General features: G+C 41.3%; 2 protein-coding genes across 2 annotated transcripts in view; one reads left to right on the top strand and one right to left on the bottom strand.

Moving 5' to 3' along the window:
- Positions 1-22,223, top strand: part of CASP8 (caspase 8) — a 76,023-nt gene that overhangs the window by 18,160 nt on the left and 35,640 nt on the right. The gene's annotated exons all lie outside the window — the stretch shown is intronic.
- On the bottom strand, positions 13,710-14,154 carry LOC125911779 (40S ribosomal protein S27-like). Its single transcript, XM_049615905.1, has one exon. It carries the CDS (start codon positions 14,116-14,118, stop codon positions 13,864-13,866), a length of 255 nt encoding a protein of 84 aa, XP_049471862.1. The 5' UTR covers positions 14,119-14,154; the 3' UTR covers positions 13,710-13,863.

Genomic DNA, 22,223 nt, shown 5'->3' with positions numbered 1-22,223 from the left:
CTATGTTGAATAACAGTGGCGAGAGTGGACATCCCTGTCTTGTTCCTGACCTTAGGGGGAAAGCTCTCAGTTTTTCCCCATTGAGGATGATATTAGCGTTGGGTCATTCATACATGGCTTTCATCATGTCGAGGTATGCTCCTTTTATCCCTACTTTCTTGAAGGTTTTTTATCAAGAAACGATGCTGTATTTTGTCAAATGCCTTCTCTGCATCTATTGAAAGGATCATATGGTTCTTGTCCTTTCTTTTATTAATGTGATGAATCATGTTAATTGTTTTACAGATACTGAACCAGCCCTGCATCCCAGGTATAAATCCTACTTGGTCGTGGTGAATAATTTTTTTAATATATTGTTGATCTGGTTGGCTAATATCTTGTTGAGGATTTTTGTGTCCATGTTCATCAGGGAAATTGGTCTATAGTTCTCCTTTTTAGTGGGGTCTCTGTCTAGTTTTGGAATCAAGGTAATGCTGGCTTCATAGAAAGAGTTTGGAAGTTTTCCTTCCATTTCTATTTTTTGGAATAGTTTCAAGAGAATAGGTGTTCACTATTCCTTAAATATTTGATAGAATTCCCCTGGGAAGCCATCTGGCCCTGGACTCTTGTTTTTTGGCATATTTTTGATTACTAATTCAATTTCCTTACTGGTTATGGGTCTGTTCAAATTTTCCCATTTCTTCCTGTTTCAGTTTTGGTAGTGTATGTGTTTCTGGTAATTTGTCGATATCTTCCAGATTGCCCATTTTATTGGCATATAATTGCTCATAATATTCTCTTATTATTGTTTTTATTTCTGTTGTGTTGGTTGTGATTTCTTCTCTTTCATTCTTGATCTTACTTATTTGGGTCCTTTCCTTTTTCTTCTTGATCAAACTGGCTAGTGGTTTATCAATTTTGTTAATTCTTTCAAAGAATCAGCTTCTGGTTTCATTGATTTGTTCTACTGTTTTTTTGGTTTCGATAGCATTGATTTGTGCTCTAATCTTTATTATTTCCTGTATTCTTCTTGTTTTGGGTTTTATTTGCTGTTCTTTTCCCAGCTCATTAAGGCATAAGGTTAGGTTGTGTATCTGAGATCTTTCTTCCTTCTTTAGGAAGGCCTTCATTGCTATATACTTTCCTCTTATGATCGCCTTTGCTGTGTCCCAGAGGTTTTGGGTTGTGGTGCTATCATTTTCATTGACTTCCATATACTTTTTAATTTCCCCTTTAACTGCTTGTTTAGCCCATTCATTCTTTAGTAGGATGTTCTTCAGTCTCCAAGTATTTGTTACCTTTCCAAAATTTTTCTTGTGGTTGATTTTGAGTTTCATAGCGTTGTGGTCTGAAAATATGCACGGTATGATCTTGATCTTTTTGTACTTACTTAGGGCTGATTTGTGTCCCAGTATATGGTCTATTCTGGAGAACGTTCCATGTGCACTGGAGAAGAATGTATACTCTGCTGCTTTAGGATGAAATGTTCTGAATATATCTGTTAAGTCCATCCGGTCTGATGTGTCATTCAAAGCCCTTGTTTTCTTGTTGATTTTTTGATTAGATGATCTGTCCATTGCTGTGAGTGGGGTGTTGAAGTCTCTTACTATTATGGTATTACTATGGATAAGTTTCTTTATGTTTGTGATTAATTGATTTATATATTTGGGTGTTTTCACATTTGGCACATAAATGTTTACAATTGTTAGGTCTTCTTGGTGGATAGACCCTTCAGTTATGATATAATACCCTTCTGCATCTCTTGATACAGTCTTTATTTTAAAGTCTAGATTTGAAGTCTGATACAAGTATGGCTACTCCGGCTTTCTTTGTTGACCATTAGCATGATAGATGGTTCTCCATCCCCTTAATTTCCATCTGAAGGTGTCTTTAGGTCTAATGTGGGTCTCTTGTAAACAGCGTACAGATGGATCTTGTTTTCTTATCCATTCTGTTACCCTATGTCTTTTGATTGGAGCATTGAGTCCATTGACATTTAGAGTGACTACTAAAAGATAGGAATTTATTGCCATTATGTTGCTTGTAGAGTTGGAGTTTCTGGTGGTGTTCTCTGGTCCTTTCTAATCTTTGTTGCTTTTGCTATTTATTTATTTATTTATTATCTTTTCTCCCCTCAGAGAATCCCCCTTAAAATTTCTTGCAGGGCTGGTTTAGTAATCACAAAGTCCTTTAATTTTGTTTGTCTGGGAATCTTTTCATCTTTCCTTCTAGTTTGAATGATAGCCTTACTGGATAAAGAATTCTTGGCTGCATATTTTTCTTATTCAGCACATTGAATATATCCTGCCACTCCTTTCTGGCCTGCCAAGTTTCTGTGGATAGGTCTGCTGCAAACCTGATCTGTCTTCCCTTGTAGTTAAGGACTTTTTTCCTTTGCTGCTTTCATGATTCTCTCCTTGCCTGAGTGTTTTGGGAATTTGACTATGATATGCCTTGTTGATGGTTGGTGTTTGTTGAATCCCATTGGGGTCCTCTGTGCTTCCTGGATTTTGATGTCTGTGTCTTTCCCCAGGTTAGGGAAGTTTTCCACTATGATTTGCTCACATAACCCTTTTGCCCCTATTTCTCTGCCTTCCTCTTCTGGGACCCCTATGATTATGATGTTGTTCCCTTTTTAATGAGTCACTGATTTCTCTAATTTTTAAATCGTGCTCTTTTGCCTTAATCCCCCTCTTTTTTTATGCTTTGTTATTCTCCATAAATTTGTCCTCTATATCACTGATTCTCTGTTCTGCCTCATCCATCCTTGCTGCCATGGCATCCATTTGAGATTGCAGCTCAGTTATAGCATTTTTTATTTCATCCTGACTAGCTTTTACTTCTTTTATCTGCGCAGAAAGGGATTCTAATCTATTTTCGACTCCAGCTAGTATTCTTATTATCTTGATTCTAAATTCTGGTTCAGACATTTTGATTGTATCTGTTTTGGTTAAGTCCCTGGCTGTTGTTTCTTCTGCTCTTTCTTTTGGGGTAAATTCCTTTGTTTCATCATTTTGAAGGGAGAAAAGGAATTAATGAGGTAAAAAAATTACAATTAAAAATATTAAAATTTAAAAATTAAATACACACACACAGACACACACACAAAATCGAATAAATGATGCTAGATCTTAGGTGTCTTTTGGTCTGGGTGTTGAAAGGGGCTTGATAGATTAGAGAAAAAGGTGTAAAGAAGAAAACAAGGAAATATTTTGAAAATTTGATAAAATGAATACACTGAAGTACACTAAAATGAAATTATGAAAGTAAAAAAGAATTTGAAAAAACTTACACAAAATTAAAAAATATAGTACAAAAAATTAAAGAAAAAATTTTTAATAAGGATTCAAAATAAAAATGAATTTTTTCTCTTTCTGTTCACGAAAAAGAAAAGAAATAAAAAAGAAAAAAGGAAAAAGGAAACAGAAAGAAAGAAAATTGAATAGATGGACCGGTGAACATACTGAAATATGACTGAAATTACTTTGTTTTCCCCTAGAAGTCAAACTATGAAGTGCTTTATAGTCCATAAACTAAGCAGGCGGAGAGACTTGTGTTCCTGAAGAGCGAGGTTGGCCCAATTGGGCAGGGCTTAGTGTAACGGCTCTGTTCTCCACTAGATGGCGCTGCTTGGCTTACTGGGTGGATTGTTGTGGCGCTTGTAGGTCCATACGCGCATGCACAGGAGCAGTGAAAATGGCATCACCCAGGTACGGAGTCTCTAGTATCAGAACTCTGTTCTCCCTGATCAGCAATCATGCACCTGTCCTTTGTCTTCAGCTTCCGTCCACTCCCCGCTTTTACACAGTCCGTGACCAAGTCCCAGGCAGCACCTCCATCCTGAGTTTTGTCTCAGATGTGGCTGCTTTTCCTGACCCCTTACCTCTGAGGGACTGTGGCTTTGACCTGTTCTGCCCCTCTGCAGGAGGGTCTCACAGAGCAATGGCTGGGTGCCGGCCGCACCCAGGAATGTTTGTGGGACCACGTTGCTGCCAATGCCCAGAGACTGCCGCTGGGTGCCAGCCTGTCCCAGAAAAAGTTCGGGAGATAGTGTAGCAGCAGCGTTTCAGGGATTATGGAAAATTACAACCCACATCTGGCACCAGGCTTCACCCTTAATGACCTTGTTCCAGCACCAGCAAATATGGTTGTTCTCCCAGGTCCACTGGGGCCTTGCTTTTGGGGGACCCACACAGACTTTACCAAGTATCCTCCTAGCAGGGGAACCGCCTCTCCCCGTGTGGCCTGAAGAACTCTGGACTCCACTCTGCTCCTGGGGATCACCCTTCCCACCAGAGCACCACCAGGTATTGAGCTGTGGAGTTTCAGTCTCTGCCTTCTCACTGTTTATAGTCTTTATGGAATTTAAACCATCTCCTTTCTCCCTTTTTAGTTCAGTCCCTGCGGCTGTTTCCACTTTTCCACTTTCTCTCCAGCTGCTTTTGCGGTGGGGGGGGGGGGGGCTTTTCCCATATTCCACCCCCCCCGCCCCCGTCTCCATCCTCTCTCTGCATGCAAAAGCGGCTCCCTGCCCTCCGTGGCTGCTCTGTTCCCCAGTTCACCTCTCCGCACTGTATACCTGCTGAATTCTGTGGTTCAGGTTGTGCAGATTGTTGTGTTAATCCTCAGATCACTTTTCTAGGTGTGCAGGATGGTTTAGTGTTGGTCTGGCTGTATTTCATGGACGTGAGATGCACAAAAAACTTCTATGCTGTTCTGCCATCTTGGCTCCTTCCCCCTCAGCTAGTATCTTTATAATTGTAGTTTTAAATTCTAGTTCAGACATCTTATTTATGTATTTAAAAATTTTTTTTAAATGTTTATTCATTTTTGGGAGAGAGAAAAAGAGTGCAAGTGAGGGAGGGGCAGAGAGAGAGGGAGACACTCTATGATCAATAGAGTTGGTGTGTGCAAGAGGTTTGTGGTGGTCTTCTGGAGGTGAGGTCTGCTGTGCTGATTCTTGGGTGGACTTGCCCTAATGGAGATGAGCCTGTAGGGTGCATGGGGGTGGGCAGAGCTTGGTGTAAGTGGCTCCAGTTTCCACTTGGTGGCACTGTTTTGCTCACAAAGTCTGTCAGTGCTGATGAGCGTGGTGAAAATTGTGTTGTCCTGCTCTCTCCTCCTGGAGTAGGGAGCTTGCACCTGCAACTCTTCAGGAAGCCCTGGCAGAAGAGCATATAATCACCTCTCTTGTGTCCCCAGCATCTGCCAGATCCCTGCCTTCACCCTTCTGCATCTCAGTTCTGTCTGCCAAGTTGCACAGTACTCCTGTGTTTTGTCTCAGGCATGTGACTAGGTTTCAAAAGTCCAAATTTTAGAGATTTGCGCAACACAGAGCCAAGCAGATCCTCTGGGGGAGCGACTTGCTGTACTGTGGCTGGTTTTGGCTTGTCCCAGAAATTGGTTGTGTGACTGCACAGAGCTTTATAGTTTATGGTAAAGCACTGCAGAATGCTGGCACCAAGGCTCACTGCCCCCAGCCAACATCCCCATTCCTATGTTAGTGACTGAGGCAGCTCATTGGTGCCCACTGGGTCTTTTGCTCCCAGAGAGGCCATTTTACATCTCCCAAATGCAGCCCAAGCAGGGAAACTGCTTCTCCCGGTACAACCTAGGGGATCCTCAGACCATGCTGCCTGATCCTGGGTCTCCCTCAGCCCTTCTTCCCCAATGGAGCATTGCTAAGACCACCAGGTGTAACTCTGGTGATGGTGCAGACCTCCAAAACTTCAGGGTTTGTACTCCGCTGTTCATAAAAACTTGCAGTATCCAACCCTTCTCCTTCTCCCAGTCAGTGGTTTTGGGGAAGAGTTTTTCTTGTGCAATTCCCTGTATGCACTTTCACTCTTTCTCTCTCTCTCTTTCCCTCTTGCTCCTCTCTCTGTGATTAGGGCTCCCTCCACATGGCAGTATCCACTGCTCTTCTCTCCCCCAAATCAACTCTCCACATCTCCTACCTTCCACAATGTGGCAGTTTTTTCACCTCTAGTTGTGCATTTTTGCTCTCTCAGTCCTCATATTGATTTCTTGAGTGTTCAAAATGATTTGATATTTATCTGTGTTTGAAGGATGAGGCAAACCTAGGGTCTCTGTATTCCTCTGCCATCTTAATTCTTCTCCATGTTGGTTTTTTTTTAAATGTAAAGTTTTCTTTTCTTTACTTTTTTCTTTCTTTTCCTTTCCTTTCCTTTCCTTGTCTTCTTTCTTTCTTTCTTTCTTAAGTGGGCTTCACCCCCAATGTGGCTCTTGAAGTCATGACCCTGAGATCGAGAGTCACGTGCTCTACCGACTGAGCCAGTCAGGTGTCCCTAAAAGTAAACTTTTCATTGAAATATTACATAAATACTGAAGATGCACAAGAGTCATAAATGTATAGTTTAAATCATTTTGATTTTTAAGCGTATTTTTTTTCACTTTCTTTTCTTCTCCAAATCTAGAGTTCACTTTTTCCACCAAGTACATTGTTCCCTGTTTTAGTTTGGGGACAAATTAATATCAGAGACTGAGATTATCTTTGCCAATAGTTTATTTAACACAGGTTCACTATGGGAATTTCACAAGCCAATAATAGCATACAGGATAATATCTCTTAATAAGCCAATAAAGAAATAACATACTCCAAATTAATGATGGTTTAGTCACATTATTGCTTCAGGCAAGGGAGATGAAAGGGAGAGACTTCAAATGTAGTTGAGGTGTACCTTTATTCAAGTTGGTACTAGGGAGGGACAGAGTAGCCAACTGAAAGCTGACATCTACCTGCCATGGCAAAGGTAAAAGTCCCTATTGGTAGAACATGTTCCTAGGGAACATTGGCATTGGTATTGGTGGATAAGATCACTGCTTGGTTTTCACCACTGCTGGTAAGAGTTGCCTTTATTGCAGCAGGAACTAATGCCCCAAGGTCTTTGAAGCACTTTTTATTTATTTATTTATTTATTTATTTATATTTTTTATTTTTTTATTATATGAAATTTATTGTCAAATTAGTTTCCATACAACACCCAGTGAAGCACTTTTTAGATTAGCAGAATCACCTTGCCCAGAATGAACCATCTCAGTCCTCACAAACTCTCAGTATTTAAAGTTTAAATGTCCTCTTGCCATAGTTGCTTCCTCAAATGTTTTAGTCCCCAGAAACACGCCTCAGGAGCTGAGTTACTGAGTGCTCAGTACCACAGATAAGATAAGATAAGGATATCCTGATACAGCTTACTTCAGTTTTATTTTTTTTGTCTTTGCCATAAATAAATGGATTTGAAATCATATCAAACCAATCCACAACATCCCCTAAGAAAGTATGCTAGTTGGTAAAGTCTTTAGCTTATTCGTGCATCAGTGGGTGGTTCTGTCATCTGGCTTCATCCTGGCTTAGAAAGACAGAAGTTAGAGTTGAAAATAATACTCTTTGGTTCTGTGCCAAAGCCACCTGTGGGCCAGCTCTTTTTGATGATGAAGCAACAGCGTTAGATGTCAAGCATGACAAGAGTTAAAAGGTTAGCCTGGGAACAATGGAAAGAGGCATTTTGCATTTTCATTGAACAACTTTGGGAGCAGCCTGTGGGGTCCTGAATAAACATGTAAGAAGAACTTGGACAATAAAGATCTAGGCTGGAGTAGTCAGAGCTGGCTTCCTGGAGGAAGTGGATAGTGTTGTCTGGATTCACACTTTATTTTTCTTTTCTTTTCTTTTTCTTTTCTTTTCTAAGATGTTATTTAAATTCTAGTTAACATACAAGTGCAATATTGGTTTCAGGGGTAGAATTCAGTGATTCATCACTTACATGCAACACCTAGTGCTCATCATAGCAAGTGCCTTCCTTAATGCCTATCACCCATCCTGCCCATCCTCCACCCACCTCTCTCCATCAATTCTGTTTGTTCTCTATCTTTAAGAGTGTCTTATGGTTTGTTTCACCTCTCTTTCTTTTTCCCCCTCCCATATGTTCAACAGTTTTGTTTCTTAAATTCCACATATGAGTGAAATCATACGGTGTTTGTCTTTTTCTGCTTGACTTATTTCACTTAGCATAATACACTCCAGCTCCATCCACATCATTGCAAATAGCAAGATTTCATGCTTTTTTATGGCTGAGTAATATTTCAGTGTGTGTGTGTGTATCACATCTTTTTTGAGAGAGAGAGAGAGGGAGAATGGGAGAGAGGCAGAGGGAGAGAGAGAGAGACAGGGAGAGAGAGAAAGAGAAAGACAATCCCAAGCAGGCCTTACACCCAGCGTGGAGTCTGACATGGGGCTTGATCCCATGACCATAAGATCATGACCCGAGCTGAAATCAAGAGTTGGACACTCAACTGATTGAGCCACCCAGATGCCCCCATATCTTCTTTTTCCATTCATCAGTTGATGGACATTTGGGCTCTCTCCAAAGTCTGGCTATTGATAATGCTGCTATGAACATTGGGATGCATGTACTCCTTTGTGGATTCGCACTTTGGAGTATCGGATGGAGAGTGTTCCAAGATGGGACAACAAATAACAGGGGGGCAAAAATGAGAAAGGAGGGTGGAATAGCATGATATTATCAAGGACCCAATGCTGAGCTGGACTTGAGATACTGTAAAAAAGAGCCTTGAGAGGGCTTGTGGTGTCTTTTGGGAAAAGCAGAGAACTTGTTCTGTTTGAAAAAAGCCCCTTGAATGTGTGGACTATCACTTAAGTATCCAAAGGTTATTTATGAGGTAATTTCAGGGAATAGTCACTCCCATTCCCACACAGGGGCACTTGAACTTTTATTCTCTTTTCTCTTCTGAAATGCATTTCTCCTCAACTATTAGGTGTCTTCATCTAATTTCTTTATTTTGTTGCCTGATTTGCTTTTCACTTTTTGGTTAATAACACACCTTTTTTAGGAGTTCATAGATTCCCATCAGCTTACTTTTCTATGATGTTTCCTCCTTGAATCTCTGGTATCTTGGGCTGATTGTGCTTTGGTCTTATTTGCTTTCCCTTAGTGATCAGATGTTTCTGTTTTCCTTCCATCCTGGCTTGGCAATTTTCACCCTTTTTAAGCAAGAGAATCCTCCCAGTTCAAATGTCACCAGTAATGGGCAGTGGCAGTCATTGCCCCATTGTCTGTGAGCTTACTCTTATGAAGCTCCCACTGCAGCAAGAATTGTGAAGCTTTTGACATTTCCCTGGTGGCTTCAGATAGAATCTGGTACAGCATTTGCCTATTGATAATTGAACCCAAACACATGAAACTGGGCTTTCTTCTGCTTTTCTTTCCAATACCAGCTAGCCCCTACTCTCAGAGCAGTGGGGAGACTTTTGATCCCTTTTAGTCTATTTACTTGTCTCTCTTGCCTTCCTGAGAAGTGAGTCTATAAATTTTTGCATAGATATTCCTGAGGTCCCCATATTACTGAAGCCAGGTCTGTTTCTAGCATGTGGGAGGTAAGGCTTAGACCTGCAATGTTTCATAAGCCAAACAGACCCATTCCCACTATATAAAGAATTCATATACCTAACAAAGCCAATACTTCACATTCATTTAATAAGGGAAAAAATAGATGAACAGTCAATTTATATACAAGAAAATTTCTGTTGTTGAAGCAATTACAGGATATAGAAAAAGAAATTTTTTCCAACTCATTTTGCAAGGCTCAATTAGCCCTAAATCTACAACCACCATGTAAGCAACTTTTTAGGAAACTTAGATAAGAAAATCTTATAATCAACACCAAAATTTTTTTCCTTGATAATTTAATACCCCTTCCTGATTAAAAAAATACTAGGGAGCTTAAGTTGAAAAGAAGAATCTCTAACTTGATAAAAATAATTGTCAGATCCAGATGGCCAACAGACACATGAAAAGATGCTCAACATCATTCATCATCAGGGAAATGCAAAAGAAAATGACAATGAGATATCACCCCACACCTGTCAGAATGGCTAAAATAAAAAACACAAGAAAAAACAAGTGTTGGTGAAGATGTGGGAAATAAAGAACCCTCTTGCACTATTGCTGGGAATGCAAACTGGTACAGCCAATTTGGAAAACAGTATGGAAGTTCCTCAAAAAGTTAAAAATAGAACTACCTTATGATCCAGTAATTGTACTACTGGGTGTTTATCCAAAAGATACAAAAACATTAATTCAAAGGGATACATGCATCTCAATGCTTATAGCAACATTATTTACAATAGCTAAATTATGGAAGGAGCCCAAGTGTCCATTGATTGATTAGTGGCTAAAGAAGATGTGGCATATATATATATATATACACAATAGACTATTAGTCAGCCATCAAAAAGAATGAAATATTGCCATTTGCAATGACATGGATAGAGCTAGAGAGTATTATGCTAAACAAAATAAGAGAAAGACAAATACCATATGATTTCACTCATATGTGGAATTTAAGAAACAAAAAAAAAAATGAGCAAAGGTAAAAAGAGAGAGAGAGAGACAAACCAAGAAACAGATTCTTAACTATAGAGAACAAACTGATGTTTACCAGAGGGGAGGGAGGTGAGTGGATGGGTTAAATAGGAGATGGGGATTAAGGAATGTACTTGTCATGATGAGCACTGGGTGATGTATGGAATTGTTGAATCAGCATATTGTATAACTGAAACTAACATAACACTGTCAACTATACTGGCATTAACATTAAAAAAAATAACTGTCAGAAACCTAAGTAAAAAATCATACTAGGAAAACTTTGTAGGCATTCTCATTAAACTCAAGAACATGATAAAGTTTTCCACACTGTTCTGGAGGACCTTGACAATTTAATGATCTAGACAACTTAACAAGTTAATTTAGCATGTCTATCCAGTGTAGGGAGGGCAGCTTACCTGTGCTCTTGAAGAGGAAAAGCCTTTGTAATTGCATATGGCCAGGCCTGAAAGATCACACATAGGATTTTGGCCTCAACTCTATCTTTTGATTTTTTACAGCCCAAGGAATAAACATATACTATCCCATCATGGGCCTGAATGAGTCAGATTTTGAGGGACTGTGTTAAGAACCAGGTAATTAGTCTGAGGTCAGAATCAATACCACTCAAAGGAGGATGATTGCACTTGCCTAGAGGATTAAATGTAATCATGAACCTCGATCATTGCCAAGCTAGGAAAAGATGTCCCATATTCCATTTGGGCTTACTGTAGAGATCCTGGAGATTTTTTTTCCTAAGGCTGGTGATGGATTGTTCTATTCTGCCAGTCTCATTGATCCAGGTACAACACAAAGTGCCAGCAGTTGCACAGATCTCATCTTGGCTGGCTATAAGGAGTCAAGGGCTATGTAGTTATCCAACACTACTTGGGCCAAGGAACTGAGACTGATCTGTTGTGCTTTGAAAGCTGAAGTAGTGCTGTTGATGACCTCAGGTGGTACCTGACCCTTTCTGATTGAAGGACTCTGACAGTAGAAATAATCACCTGGAGTTGGTAATGCCTCCTGGTAAATCTCCTGAGTAACCAGAGTCTGCCTGGTTTTGGAGTTCCCATCCTAGTTGGTGTAGTATGATATGTCTAGCCTGGGTTGGGGGGAGGCTGTTTTGACTATTTATAAGTTTCTTATTATGAAATGCATGCTTCATTGCTAGGAGGAAGGCAGATGAAGGCCTGATATTCACTAAAGAAATAACATTCCAAAGGGGTGCACAAAGTGCTGTGAGTGGGCAGAGTCCTTGAATGGAATTGAAAATTCTGTGTAAGTTGGGGCAAGTGTAGGGGAGAAGGCCTTCACTACTGAGGTCAAAAATAGTCCCAGTGGTGGATCCCAGGTCTCTTTGCCAAGATGTTCCTAATGTCCCATTTCTGACAAGTTGACACCTAGGGAGGCATTTTGAGCTTTCAGTGTCAGATTCAATCGCAGCAATACTTTGGGTTCAGAGTAATATGGTAGGAGTACCTGACGTAACAGAAAGGTCCATATTTAGAGAAATGCCCATTTGTAGTATTTAGCAGCATAGCAGTCAGATGCTTATCTATGTGGTCAGGTGGTGGGTGACACATCCAGCAATTTGTCAAATGTAGGGCAGGGAAAACTTCCTGGGATGAGCGTGGCAATAAGTTTGGTGATGTGGAAGTCACACAAGCTACTCTGTGGCAGAGGAGAGAGGTTAGATTTTCATCTCTCCCTTCTGCATAACCAAGCTCATAGGTCCAAAGGGGCTCACATCCTATCAGTTGGAGGGACTTCTCACTGACTATGAAGGAGGCAGTCTGTTCTGTACCATGAGCAAAGATGACACCATTTACCCATCCCCCAAATGAATCCCAAATCTTCTGGTTTGGATCCTCTTGTGACTCAACAAAAATTTCTATTCTATATACAATACTCATCCCATGGGGCTACTGGGGGCAAAGTGGCAGGGCCAACTTAAGGAAAATGTTGGGTTAAAAATGATAGGTTAATGGCGATTCTCTTCAAAGACCTTGTAGACAAAGACCCATGCTTTGTACCCTGGAGGGTAAATGAAGAAGGGGCTACTGACTCCCACTCCTTGTTTAATTTCTTGTATAACTGAAACTAACCAAATTCCCATCTATGTGAGTCTTCAGAAAGGGGTTGAAGGGAATAGAAGGACCTTGCACTGTTCCTCACAGAGACCAAAAGTGTAAAATTAGAGGAAAGGGCTAAACAGTCTGATCAAACATATGGTGCAAATAACAAGTGCCCTTTTAGGATATTGCTGCCCTGAGGCCCAGACTTCTCCCCTGCTCACCCCTCACCATAGTACAGCCTGGGGTTATCTTACCCCCTCCTACCAGCTGCTTAAGCCTGTCCTTTAATTGTCCATTAAAATGCTCAATCAGCCCTGTCACTTGGAGATGATATGGGGGCATGGAAGCTCCATTATATGCCACATGATATGTGGCTTTGGGCTGTTATTAGATTCAGTGTGCTCAGGAAACCTGAGGAAGAAATAAATGTGGGCTTGTAGGTCCTGGATAGTGTGGCTTGAGTCAATGGAATACATGGGAATGTCTAGGCCAAATCCAGAGAGTATCAACTGCAGTCAGGATCCAGCAAAACCCTCTGGATGAGATGAGAGGTTCAATATGATTTACCTGCAACATCTGACCCATTGGCTCAGGAATGTGTCTCTGGGCAGGGTTTTTTGCCTTGTCTGTGATATGGCAGTCAGGACAGCTTTTCTATGCAGTTTCAAAGTCTTCTGAAGACAGTCCATGTGTGTAGTCTTAGTCTAGTGTGAATTCCCATGGGCCACCCTCTCATGGATCCAGAATCCACAACATCTGCTTGTTCTGAGGTAAAGGACATTTTAGTTCCTGTGTTTAGTTGACAAGCATGGTTTGCCCATGCTTGGTTTATGTTTCTCCTTGTCGGGTTAGGAGGTGCTCTGGTGAACATCTATTTGGGTAACAAAAAGCATATTAAGAGCAAATTGATCTTTATCCAAATGTTTTGTTTCTACAATGGGGCTTATTTTATATACTAGTTTGAGGCTTGCCAGTGGCCTGAACAAATAGCCAGGCTGTTAGCACAGCCCATAAATCAATGAAATATAGTAGGACTCTTTCACCGAAGAGGACTAGAGAGCCATCCATACTGCATGAGGCTCTTTCCATTGTGCTGAACATTCCTTCTGCACTTGCTAAGGGACAAAGCCTTTCAGGTTGGAAGTCAGGTGCACTGTCTTCTAGCCAGAGAGAAGCTAACTGTAAAGGACCATCAGTGAACTAAGTCCATGCAGTTCTGAGAGGTTGGTTTTTTTTTTCCCCATAATTAAAACTTTATTGAAAAACTGACACCAAAATAGGAGATGACTATTGTATACCTTACAAAATTAAACGTAATTACATTATCTTGGTAGATTAACTGGAGTTATTGAACTGATAAGGCTTTCTGCAATATAACACAAATTCAAGAGGTTGTGTGATCATTAGTGTTGCTTTCTTCTAAATGAACACCCTTCTGTGAGTCTGGCCTTTCCTTCCATTGGTTGGCACAACACTGTTGAACAGCCTACACAAAGAACCACCATCTGAGCATGGCTTAAAACCATGGTAATCTTGTAGCAACCTGGGCATTTTACATCCATAAAATAGGAATTTGAGCTTTGAACTAGCTGTTTCTTTTTATGTTTTTTCTTTTCCTCTTCCAAGGACGGGTGGAGTAAATCTCTAGCCAAAGTCATGTTGATCCTTTCGCCACCCCAGCCAGTGCCGATCTCTAAGGCGACACCCCTCCTGAGAGGTCTTTATATCTGGGCCAGTGGCTCCTCTACCAATATGCCTGGTGGGCAGAGGGGGATTCTTGAGACCATTTTATGTAGTTGTGAGGCCCCAAGTGGCCCCAAGTGGTTTTGTCCACACATGTATATACAATTTCTACTTTACTATGGATGATCCTGAGCCACCCATACCCAGCAGTTTGAGACCTCTGCTCAGACTCACAACATGATTTGGATTTCTGGTCTTAAGATTATTTCACAGATATGGATCATATACTTAGTATCCACCAATATCCAATAACAGGCCAACAATTATCTCTCGAAGGGTGTGTAATTTTTGGCCAAATCCAGGAGCTCATGGGTCCAAAAGCCCAACAAGAGCTTATGACTTGTAGCAGTGTCCTTTTGCTATAGGCTCCAATTCACAAGTGGGGAGGTTGCTGAGATCTGTAACTCAAATGGAATATGTGGTTCTGTGTGGCCCAGATTACACCTGAGAATTTCAGTGGGGTATTAGGACTTTGTATTTATCTGAGTTAATAGCCTAACTGTGTTGCCCCATGAAGGTCAACAGGATGTTCAGTCCTTGCTGTGTGGTGTCCTTGTTTGGGCCCACCAGGAAGAGGCATTAAGAAAGCCTCCAGGCGCAGGGCTTTTTCCAAATCATGGCCTACCAGTTGATGGTAGATAGCTGGGGAGTTTAGGTGGACTTGTGCAATGACATTAAAGATATGTTGTAACTCATTTCACATGAAGGAAAAATAATCCTGATAATCAGATGGAAGGATGCTGAAAAAGGCATTTGCAATGTCAACTGTCACAAACTAAATTCCCTCAGCCCAGTCAGTAGCCTCTGTAGCAGTCACAATGTCAGGTATCATCAGTGTAAGGGCAGTGCTATGGCATTGAGTCACCTATAATCAATGGTAAGTTTCCAGGCATCCCAAGTTTTACACAAAGACAGAGTATTGAATGAAGAGTCTCACAGAGCACTTTGGCTTCCTTAAGCTCAGGCAGCCAATATTGTTTTGGGGAGACAAGAGCACTAAGTGCTGGTAGTTGGGCAGATTCATGGTCTTCTACATGCCCCAGTAAGATAGATGGCTCTAACAGTAGCAGTTCCTATCCGGATAGAGGGTGAAGATGATTGGGGATACACAGAGACAATACATCAATACCATTAATGTATTTAGTAGTGAAGGTGTAACAATGGAGGTTGGTATGGGATCAAAAGGACCATCCATAGTTGGGCTTGGGCTGAGGTCCTGATGGTAGTGGCTTCAGTTCCAAATCCAGAGCACATTGTCTGTTTGGTGGTCAAATTGGTGTCAGGGGTTGGGAGACCATAGTCACCAGTGCATCAGTATCTAAAAGACCCCTGAAGTGAAATTCTTGCCCATTTTCTCATCAAACTAACCTTGCATATGGCCTCTAGTATCCCCTGAGGACAGAAAGACTTCATCTAAGCCCTAATCTTGTTTACTTTTGAAAATGGAGATGTTTGGGTAAAAGCTTCTGGGACTCTATGATTCATCTAGGTCATCAGGAGGGATAGAATAGTCTGTATTTGTCATAGATTGGTCAGCATGAGATCCTCGTGGTCTGTCAAGCCCCGTATGGCTTGCTGCCTGCTCATAAGTTCCTTGGTGCCTATCCATCAATTTCTTCTTTTGAGACCTAGTTATTGAGTAACCCAACTCAGAGATCTCTTAGGGAAGACCCTCACCTGATTGTCCAGATCATTTTTGCCTTTCTTTCTGTTGATCAAGTTGTGCTATTTTGGTAGTAGCTGCTTTTTCCATGCCTGAGAATTTGTCAGTTATGATCTGAATTGTGTCTCAGATCAATTCACCTGACCTCATGAGGAGGTTTAATTGGGTTTGGAAACCAGCAGGAGAGGCACTAACAAACCCAGAATTCTGAGTATGGTTAACAGTGTTGTCATCTGCTATTCAAAATTCCTCATTGTACATCCAAGGAACCATCAGGATAGGAACCACTGCTTGGGTTTGGAGTGAGGCATGGGCCTCCAGCTGCCACAGCAGCTGCCACAGATGTTGGGCAGGGATCTCCTCTGACACTGCCACTATGGCAAATAAGCTGTCACTGCTGGTGTGTGAATTGGGCTATGTCCCTGCTAGTTTTCTGGTTGGCTGCTCCTTTCTCAGACCTTTGGCCAAACAGAGCAGGTTTTTCTTTTTGCTGTTGTTGTTTCTCTTTATTTTGTTCTATATAAAAAATGTTCACTGATGGTTCTATATTTGTACCCCTGTCCAGTTCTCAGTCTGGCATATATGGGAGATAAAAGAAAACTTACGGGACAAAGCACAGAGTGTCCTTCTTCAAACCTTGAGACCTCTCCCTAGTCTGCTACTTTTTTTGTACCTCTGAGAGTCATTGTGTAATTGCTGAATTATCCTCAGGGTATTTGGCTACACTTAGAGGGGGAAGAGCAGGGAAGAGTGAACCTATGCAATTGTGTCTCAGAACTCAAAGTTCCTCCTCATTTTAACCAAGAAAAAGTTCAAACTGAATCACATTACAAGGGCTAGGATTTTTTTCTGTGTCCATCTCTGCTTTATACCAGAACAGTATCTGGTTTATAATAAAACCTTCTTCCCCCACATAATAACAAATTATATATATATATATATATATATATATATATATATATATATATTTCCCCCACCCAATGAATGAATGTTTTAACTGGAACCTTGGAAGAAAAATAAGACACTGAATGAAAAAAAAAAAAAGCATATCGTCACATACTCATTAAATATTTGGACTGCAGGTATTTTATTTTATTTTAGAGAGAGAGAGAGAGAGTGCACGAGTGGGGGGGGGGGGAAAGAGAGAGAGAGAGAGAGAGAGAGAAAGAGAGAATTAAACAGGCTCCATGCTCTGTGAGAGCCCGACACAGGGCTCGATCCTACAATCCTGGGATCATGACCTGAGCTGAAGTCAGGTGTCAGACACTCAACCTTCTGAGCCACCCAGGTGCCCCTGGACTGAAAGTATTCATAATGATTGCCTAGTCTAACTCCCTAACTCCCTTATTTGGGAATGTAGACATTGGACTGAGAACTGAATTGTGCAACACAGACTCAAGATGGGGTACCTCACTTTCTGGCCTGTGCTCTCTCCACTTTGCATCATGGCCTATTCTGCTGCCATGGCATAGAAAAAGGTGTGTCTCATTTACTTCTTGGGTCCTCACTTTCTTCACATTGATTTGCTGGGTCTGCTCTGGTTGTGGAAATTTCAGAGGATGTGTTCATAGGGTATGCTAGCCAAATGTTCTTTATTTGACTTTCATTATATTTTTGGAGGAGTTTCTTGGCAAGAACACATCCCAGAAAGAAACACCTGCATTTGCCCTCTGGTAAGGTTTATTTAGGATTGTAAGAAGGAACTGATTTATTCTAGAATTTCCTAGGCTGGTAGCCCCTGGGACATCCAGAAGATACTTTTCCTTGAACTGAATATGTATAAATTACACGTTGCTCTTGATATCAACTGAGAATCCAGTTGAGTTCTTGTAGTTTTCAGGTTGAAGGTCCTTCCTTCTGGCTCTGTCCTTTGCCCTCAGCTCCACTTTCCCCCAGGGGTTGCTGGATTTCTCAGAATTCCCTTGCACAATAAATTAATGAATAACTGCCTCAATTTTTAAGGTCTAGATACCCTACTTTCTTAGTCATGGTAATTACTTTTCTCTTTTTTCCCACTATTTAAATAATTAACAAGATAAAGACAAATATCCGGAACAATGGGTTCAATTAATTTGTTAGAGTGGCTCACAGAACTTAGGGAAACACCTATTTATGTTTACCAGTTTATTAAAGAATATGATAAAGAATACATATGAACAGCCAGATGAAGAGATATATAGGGTGAGGTCTGGGAGGGTCCCAAGCACAAGAGCTTCTGTCTCCATGACATTGGGATGCATCACCCTCCTGGTGTGGATGTGTTTGCCAGCCTGAAAGTTCCCAGAACCCCACTACTGGGATTTTATGGAGTCTTCCTCATGGCATGATCAATTGTTAACTCCATTTCCAGCCCCTCTCCTCTTTCTGGAGGATGGGGGAGGGGGTGAGACTAAAAACTCCAAGCTTCTAATCATGGCTTGGTCTTTCTGGGGATAAGCCCCCACCCAGCAGCCCACCCAGAGTCACCTCATCAGAACAAAAGATGCTCCTAGTGCTCATAGCACTTAGGGATCTCTAAGGTTTTAGGACCTCTGTGCCAGGAACCGGGGCAGAGACCAACATATATGTTTTCTAGTACCTCACAGATGGGGACATGGCTGACTGAGGTGGCTGTGACAATGATCACAAGTGGCAACATTATCAGTTTAGGTTTTCAGCTTGAGTGAATCTGTCCGTTAATAGTCACCTCAAGGAAAGATGCAAATTTTCCCTCAGAAGATCATTTGAAGGTTTTTCACTTTAGAGCTATGGCATCAAATGGGGCTGGGCTGCAGAGGAGATGCCAGCCTGTTTTCTGGTGACTGCTCTGTGTGTAACACCCCTTCCTGTTATCAACGCATCTTGGAGATTGCTCCACATCCTAACATTTCTTCTCCTGTTCGGTGGCCTGCCTTCATGCTGCTGAGCAGACGCTCTTAATTCTTTTTTTTTAAGTTTGTTTATTTATTTATTTAGTGCAAGTGGAGGAGGGGCAGAGAGAGAGGGAGAGAGAATCCCAGGCAGGCTCTGCACTGGCAGTTCAGGGCCCAATGCAAGGCTCGAACTCACGAACCATGAGACCATGACCCACACTGAAGTCAGACACTTAACTGACTGAGCCACCCAGGTGCCCCTGGAAGCTCTTAATTCTAAAACATCCCAGCCTATCAGGTTTTGCCTTGTGGTCAGTACTTTTAGGTCCTATAAGAGCCTTGGTTTACTTCAGTATCAGGAAGATATTCTCTTCGGGTTTCTTATAAAAGCTTTATTGCTTTCCCTTTCATATTTAGATTTATGATCCATGTGGGTGTGAGTTTTCTGTAGGTAAGAGATAAAGGCTCATTTTATTTTTATACAGCTGGATCTAGTTGATCTGTCATTATTTAATATAAAGATTATCCTTTTTTCAATTTACTGCAGTGTCATCTTTATCCATTAATTAGGGATCATAAATCTGTGAGAACTTTTTTTTTTTAAGTAATAGACTTTTTTTTTAAGGAACAGTTTTAGGTTTATAGAAAAATTGAGCAGAAAGTACAGAGTGTCTATATATCTCCCCCCAGCCTTTCTCTCTCCACACACTTTCCTCTATTACTAACATCTTGTATTAGTGTGGTACATTTGTTTACAATTGATGAACCAATATTGACATATTAATTTTTTTTGATTGTTTAAATTTATTTTTAATGTTTATTTCTGAGAAAGAGAGAGAGAAAGAGCATGAGTGGGGGAGCAGCAGAGAGAGAGGGAGACACAGAATCCAAAGCAGGCTCCAGGCTCTGAGCTAGAGAGTCAGATGCAGGGTTGGAACTCAGAACTGTGAGACCATGACCTGAGCTGAAGTTGGATGCTTAACTGACTGAGTCACTCAGGTGCCCCTATTATTATTATTAACTAATGTCCATACTTTACATTAGGATTTAGTCTTTGCAGTTATTGTGCACTTCTATTGGTTTTGTCAAATACAAAATGTCACGCATCCACTATCACAGTATCATATAGAATAGTTTCACTGCCATAAAAATCCCCTGTGCTCCACCTACTACTCATCCTCCTTTCCTCAAGTTCTATACACCACCCCACCACCCCACCACCCCAAAAACTAGTGTTTATTTTACTGATTGGCCTGAACTCACTGGCCTACCGATAGGAACTGCCTTTATTTTTCTTGTATCACTTTATTTATTTATTTATTTAGAGAGCATGTGAGTGGGGGGAGGGATAGAGAGGGAGAGACAGAATCCCAAGCAGGCCCTGTGCTGCCTGTGCAGAGCCCAATGTGGGGCTTGAACCCACGAACTGTGAGATCATGACCTGAGTCAAAGTCAAGAGCTGGATGCTTAACCGACTGAACCACCCAGGCACCCCAATTTATTTATTTATTTTTAATTGAAGTATAGTTGACACACAATGTTACCATCTTCTCTTCTACCATTACTTTCAGTGATGGTATGAGACATCTCCTGTGACAACCCTTACTAAACATTGGGCAGATCCCACAGTTTTTGGTTCTCTTTTGGTTAGAAGAAAGATATTATTTAATAATTATGACCCATTTGCACCTAGTAAAAATTTAGTTCAGATATTCTAAAATTTCCATCTCAACAGAAGTCAAAGGATCTCCATTACCTTTAGCTCAAGGGTGAGTCCTGGCTAGGGGACCTTCAGTAGGGGAAGGGACTTTTTTCTTTGTCATTTCAGTCTCCACCCACTCCATAGTTTCTGGCACCCCCAGAGTGGTGCAGGGGGACAAGGGAAAGAGGCAAAAGTCATTCTACTTAACTGTAGATCTCTCTTGGCAGTTGATATCTACTGTCATAACAGGTATCCAGGTTCTGACACATCACACACAGATGTGTGGGGGAATTCCAACTTTCCACAGTTACAGTGGAGTTTTTGAGTTAATACAGAATCCTGCTCATCACAATCAAGCTCCTAGCCATAGGGATGGTCTCCACAATATCAAGGATCTGGCAACCAGTTATTCTGGGTGGGATCCAACCAGAGATTTTGAGCCAGGCAACTTTTGTCCAATAAGAAAATCCTGAATTGTACCTTATTTCCTTCCTAGCTTCCCTCTGCTGAATAGTGGTAACATCAATAATTTTCTTACCTTCTTCATGTTCCAAGTCAGATGCAGGCAGCACTCTACATGTTCCTACTGCTCCCAAATACCAGGGATTGCAAGTGAGACTCTTTCAAGAACTTCCTAAAGCATTCCACTTCAATGGGCTTACTGTAATGGTCCTCTGAGCGTCTGTGGTTCATCAAGCCTTCTGTTAGGAAGTACAGTGCAAGTCTTATCTTCTTTCAAGCACCCTGATCAATTTAAGTATCTAATAAAAAATTGAACTTTGCCCCAGAAGAGGGCTGACTTTTGCCTTTGGCCTCTGGGAGGTAATCTCTGTGACTTGGAATGTCCTTTTCTTCCCTGGGGGAGTTGGACTATGCCAGAAAGTTTAAAGATGTGATTTTTGGTGGGGGCTTTGGGTATCAGCTCAATCTCCCAGAAGGACTAGAGAGGCAGGCAGGCTGATCGCCACAGATCCCCAGTAAAGACTCTGGACACCAAGGCTCAGATTAACTTCCCTCAATGGCAGTATCCAGTGCATATTGTCACATCTCATCTCAGAGAGGAGTTAATGTTCTCCATGACTCCATGGGGAAGAGACAACTAAAAAGTCAGCTTTTGGAATCCTTCTGGACTCTGCCCCATCTGTCTCTTCCCTTGGCTAATTTTAATCTGTATCCTTTATAAGATACACACAATCACAACCATGTAATAATACCACAACCATGAATATAACAGCTTTCAATGATCAAACCTGAGGGCATTTTGGGGAACCCCCCTAAAGGTACAATTGCATCAGAAGTGAGGGTGGTTTGCGGACAGTTCCCTAACTCTGTTGTGGTCCCCCCACTCCCCACACCACCAAGCCATTGACTCCACTTTCTGTGGATACTGATTGGATGTTCCATAAATTTAACTCAATTCTGACACTACTTACCTGAAGATAGGGTCAGATCCCACAGGTTAAGGGCTCAGTTCCACAAGACTGCTCCTCCCACCTTCTACTTCAGTTGCCAATAGCAAGTTCAAGTTGTTACCTGTACTTCTGACTGACTGGTTATAAACTGGAGGTTCTCACAATCCCTTCTTTAGGTCCAACTGACTTGTTAGAGGAGCTTACAAAACTCAGAGAAACATTTTACTTACTAGATTGCCAGTTTATTACAGAGGATATTAAAGGAAATAAATGAACACCAAATAAAGAGATACACAAGGTGAGGTCCAGAAGGATCTTAAACACCAGGACTTCTGTGTCCATGGAATTTAGGGCCTGACATATGGATGCATCTTCACTAACCTGGCAGTTC

The sequence above is a fragment of the Panthera uncia genome (assembly GCF_023721935.1).
Source record: "Panthera uncia isolate 11264 chromosome C1 unlocalized genomic scaffold, Puncia_PCG_1.0 HiC_scaffold_3, whole genome shotgun sequence".
NCBI lineage: Eukaryota > Metazoa > Chordata > Mammalia > Carnivora > Felidae > Panthera > Panthera uncia.
The sequence above is the reverse complement of the archived record's forward strand: the minus strand, read 5'-3'. Positions and strand labels throughout refer to the sequence as shown.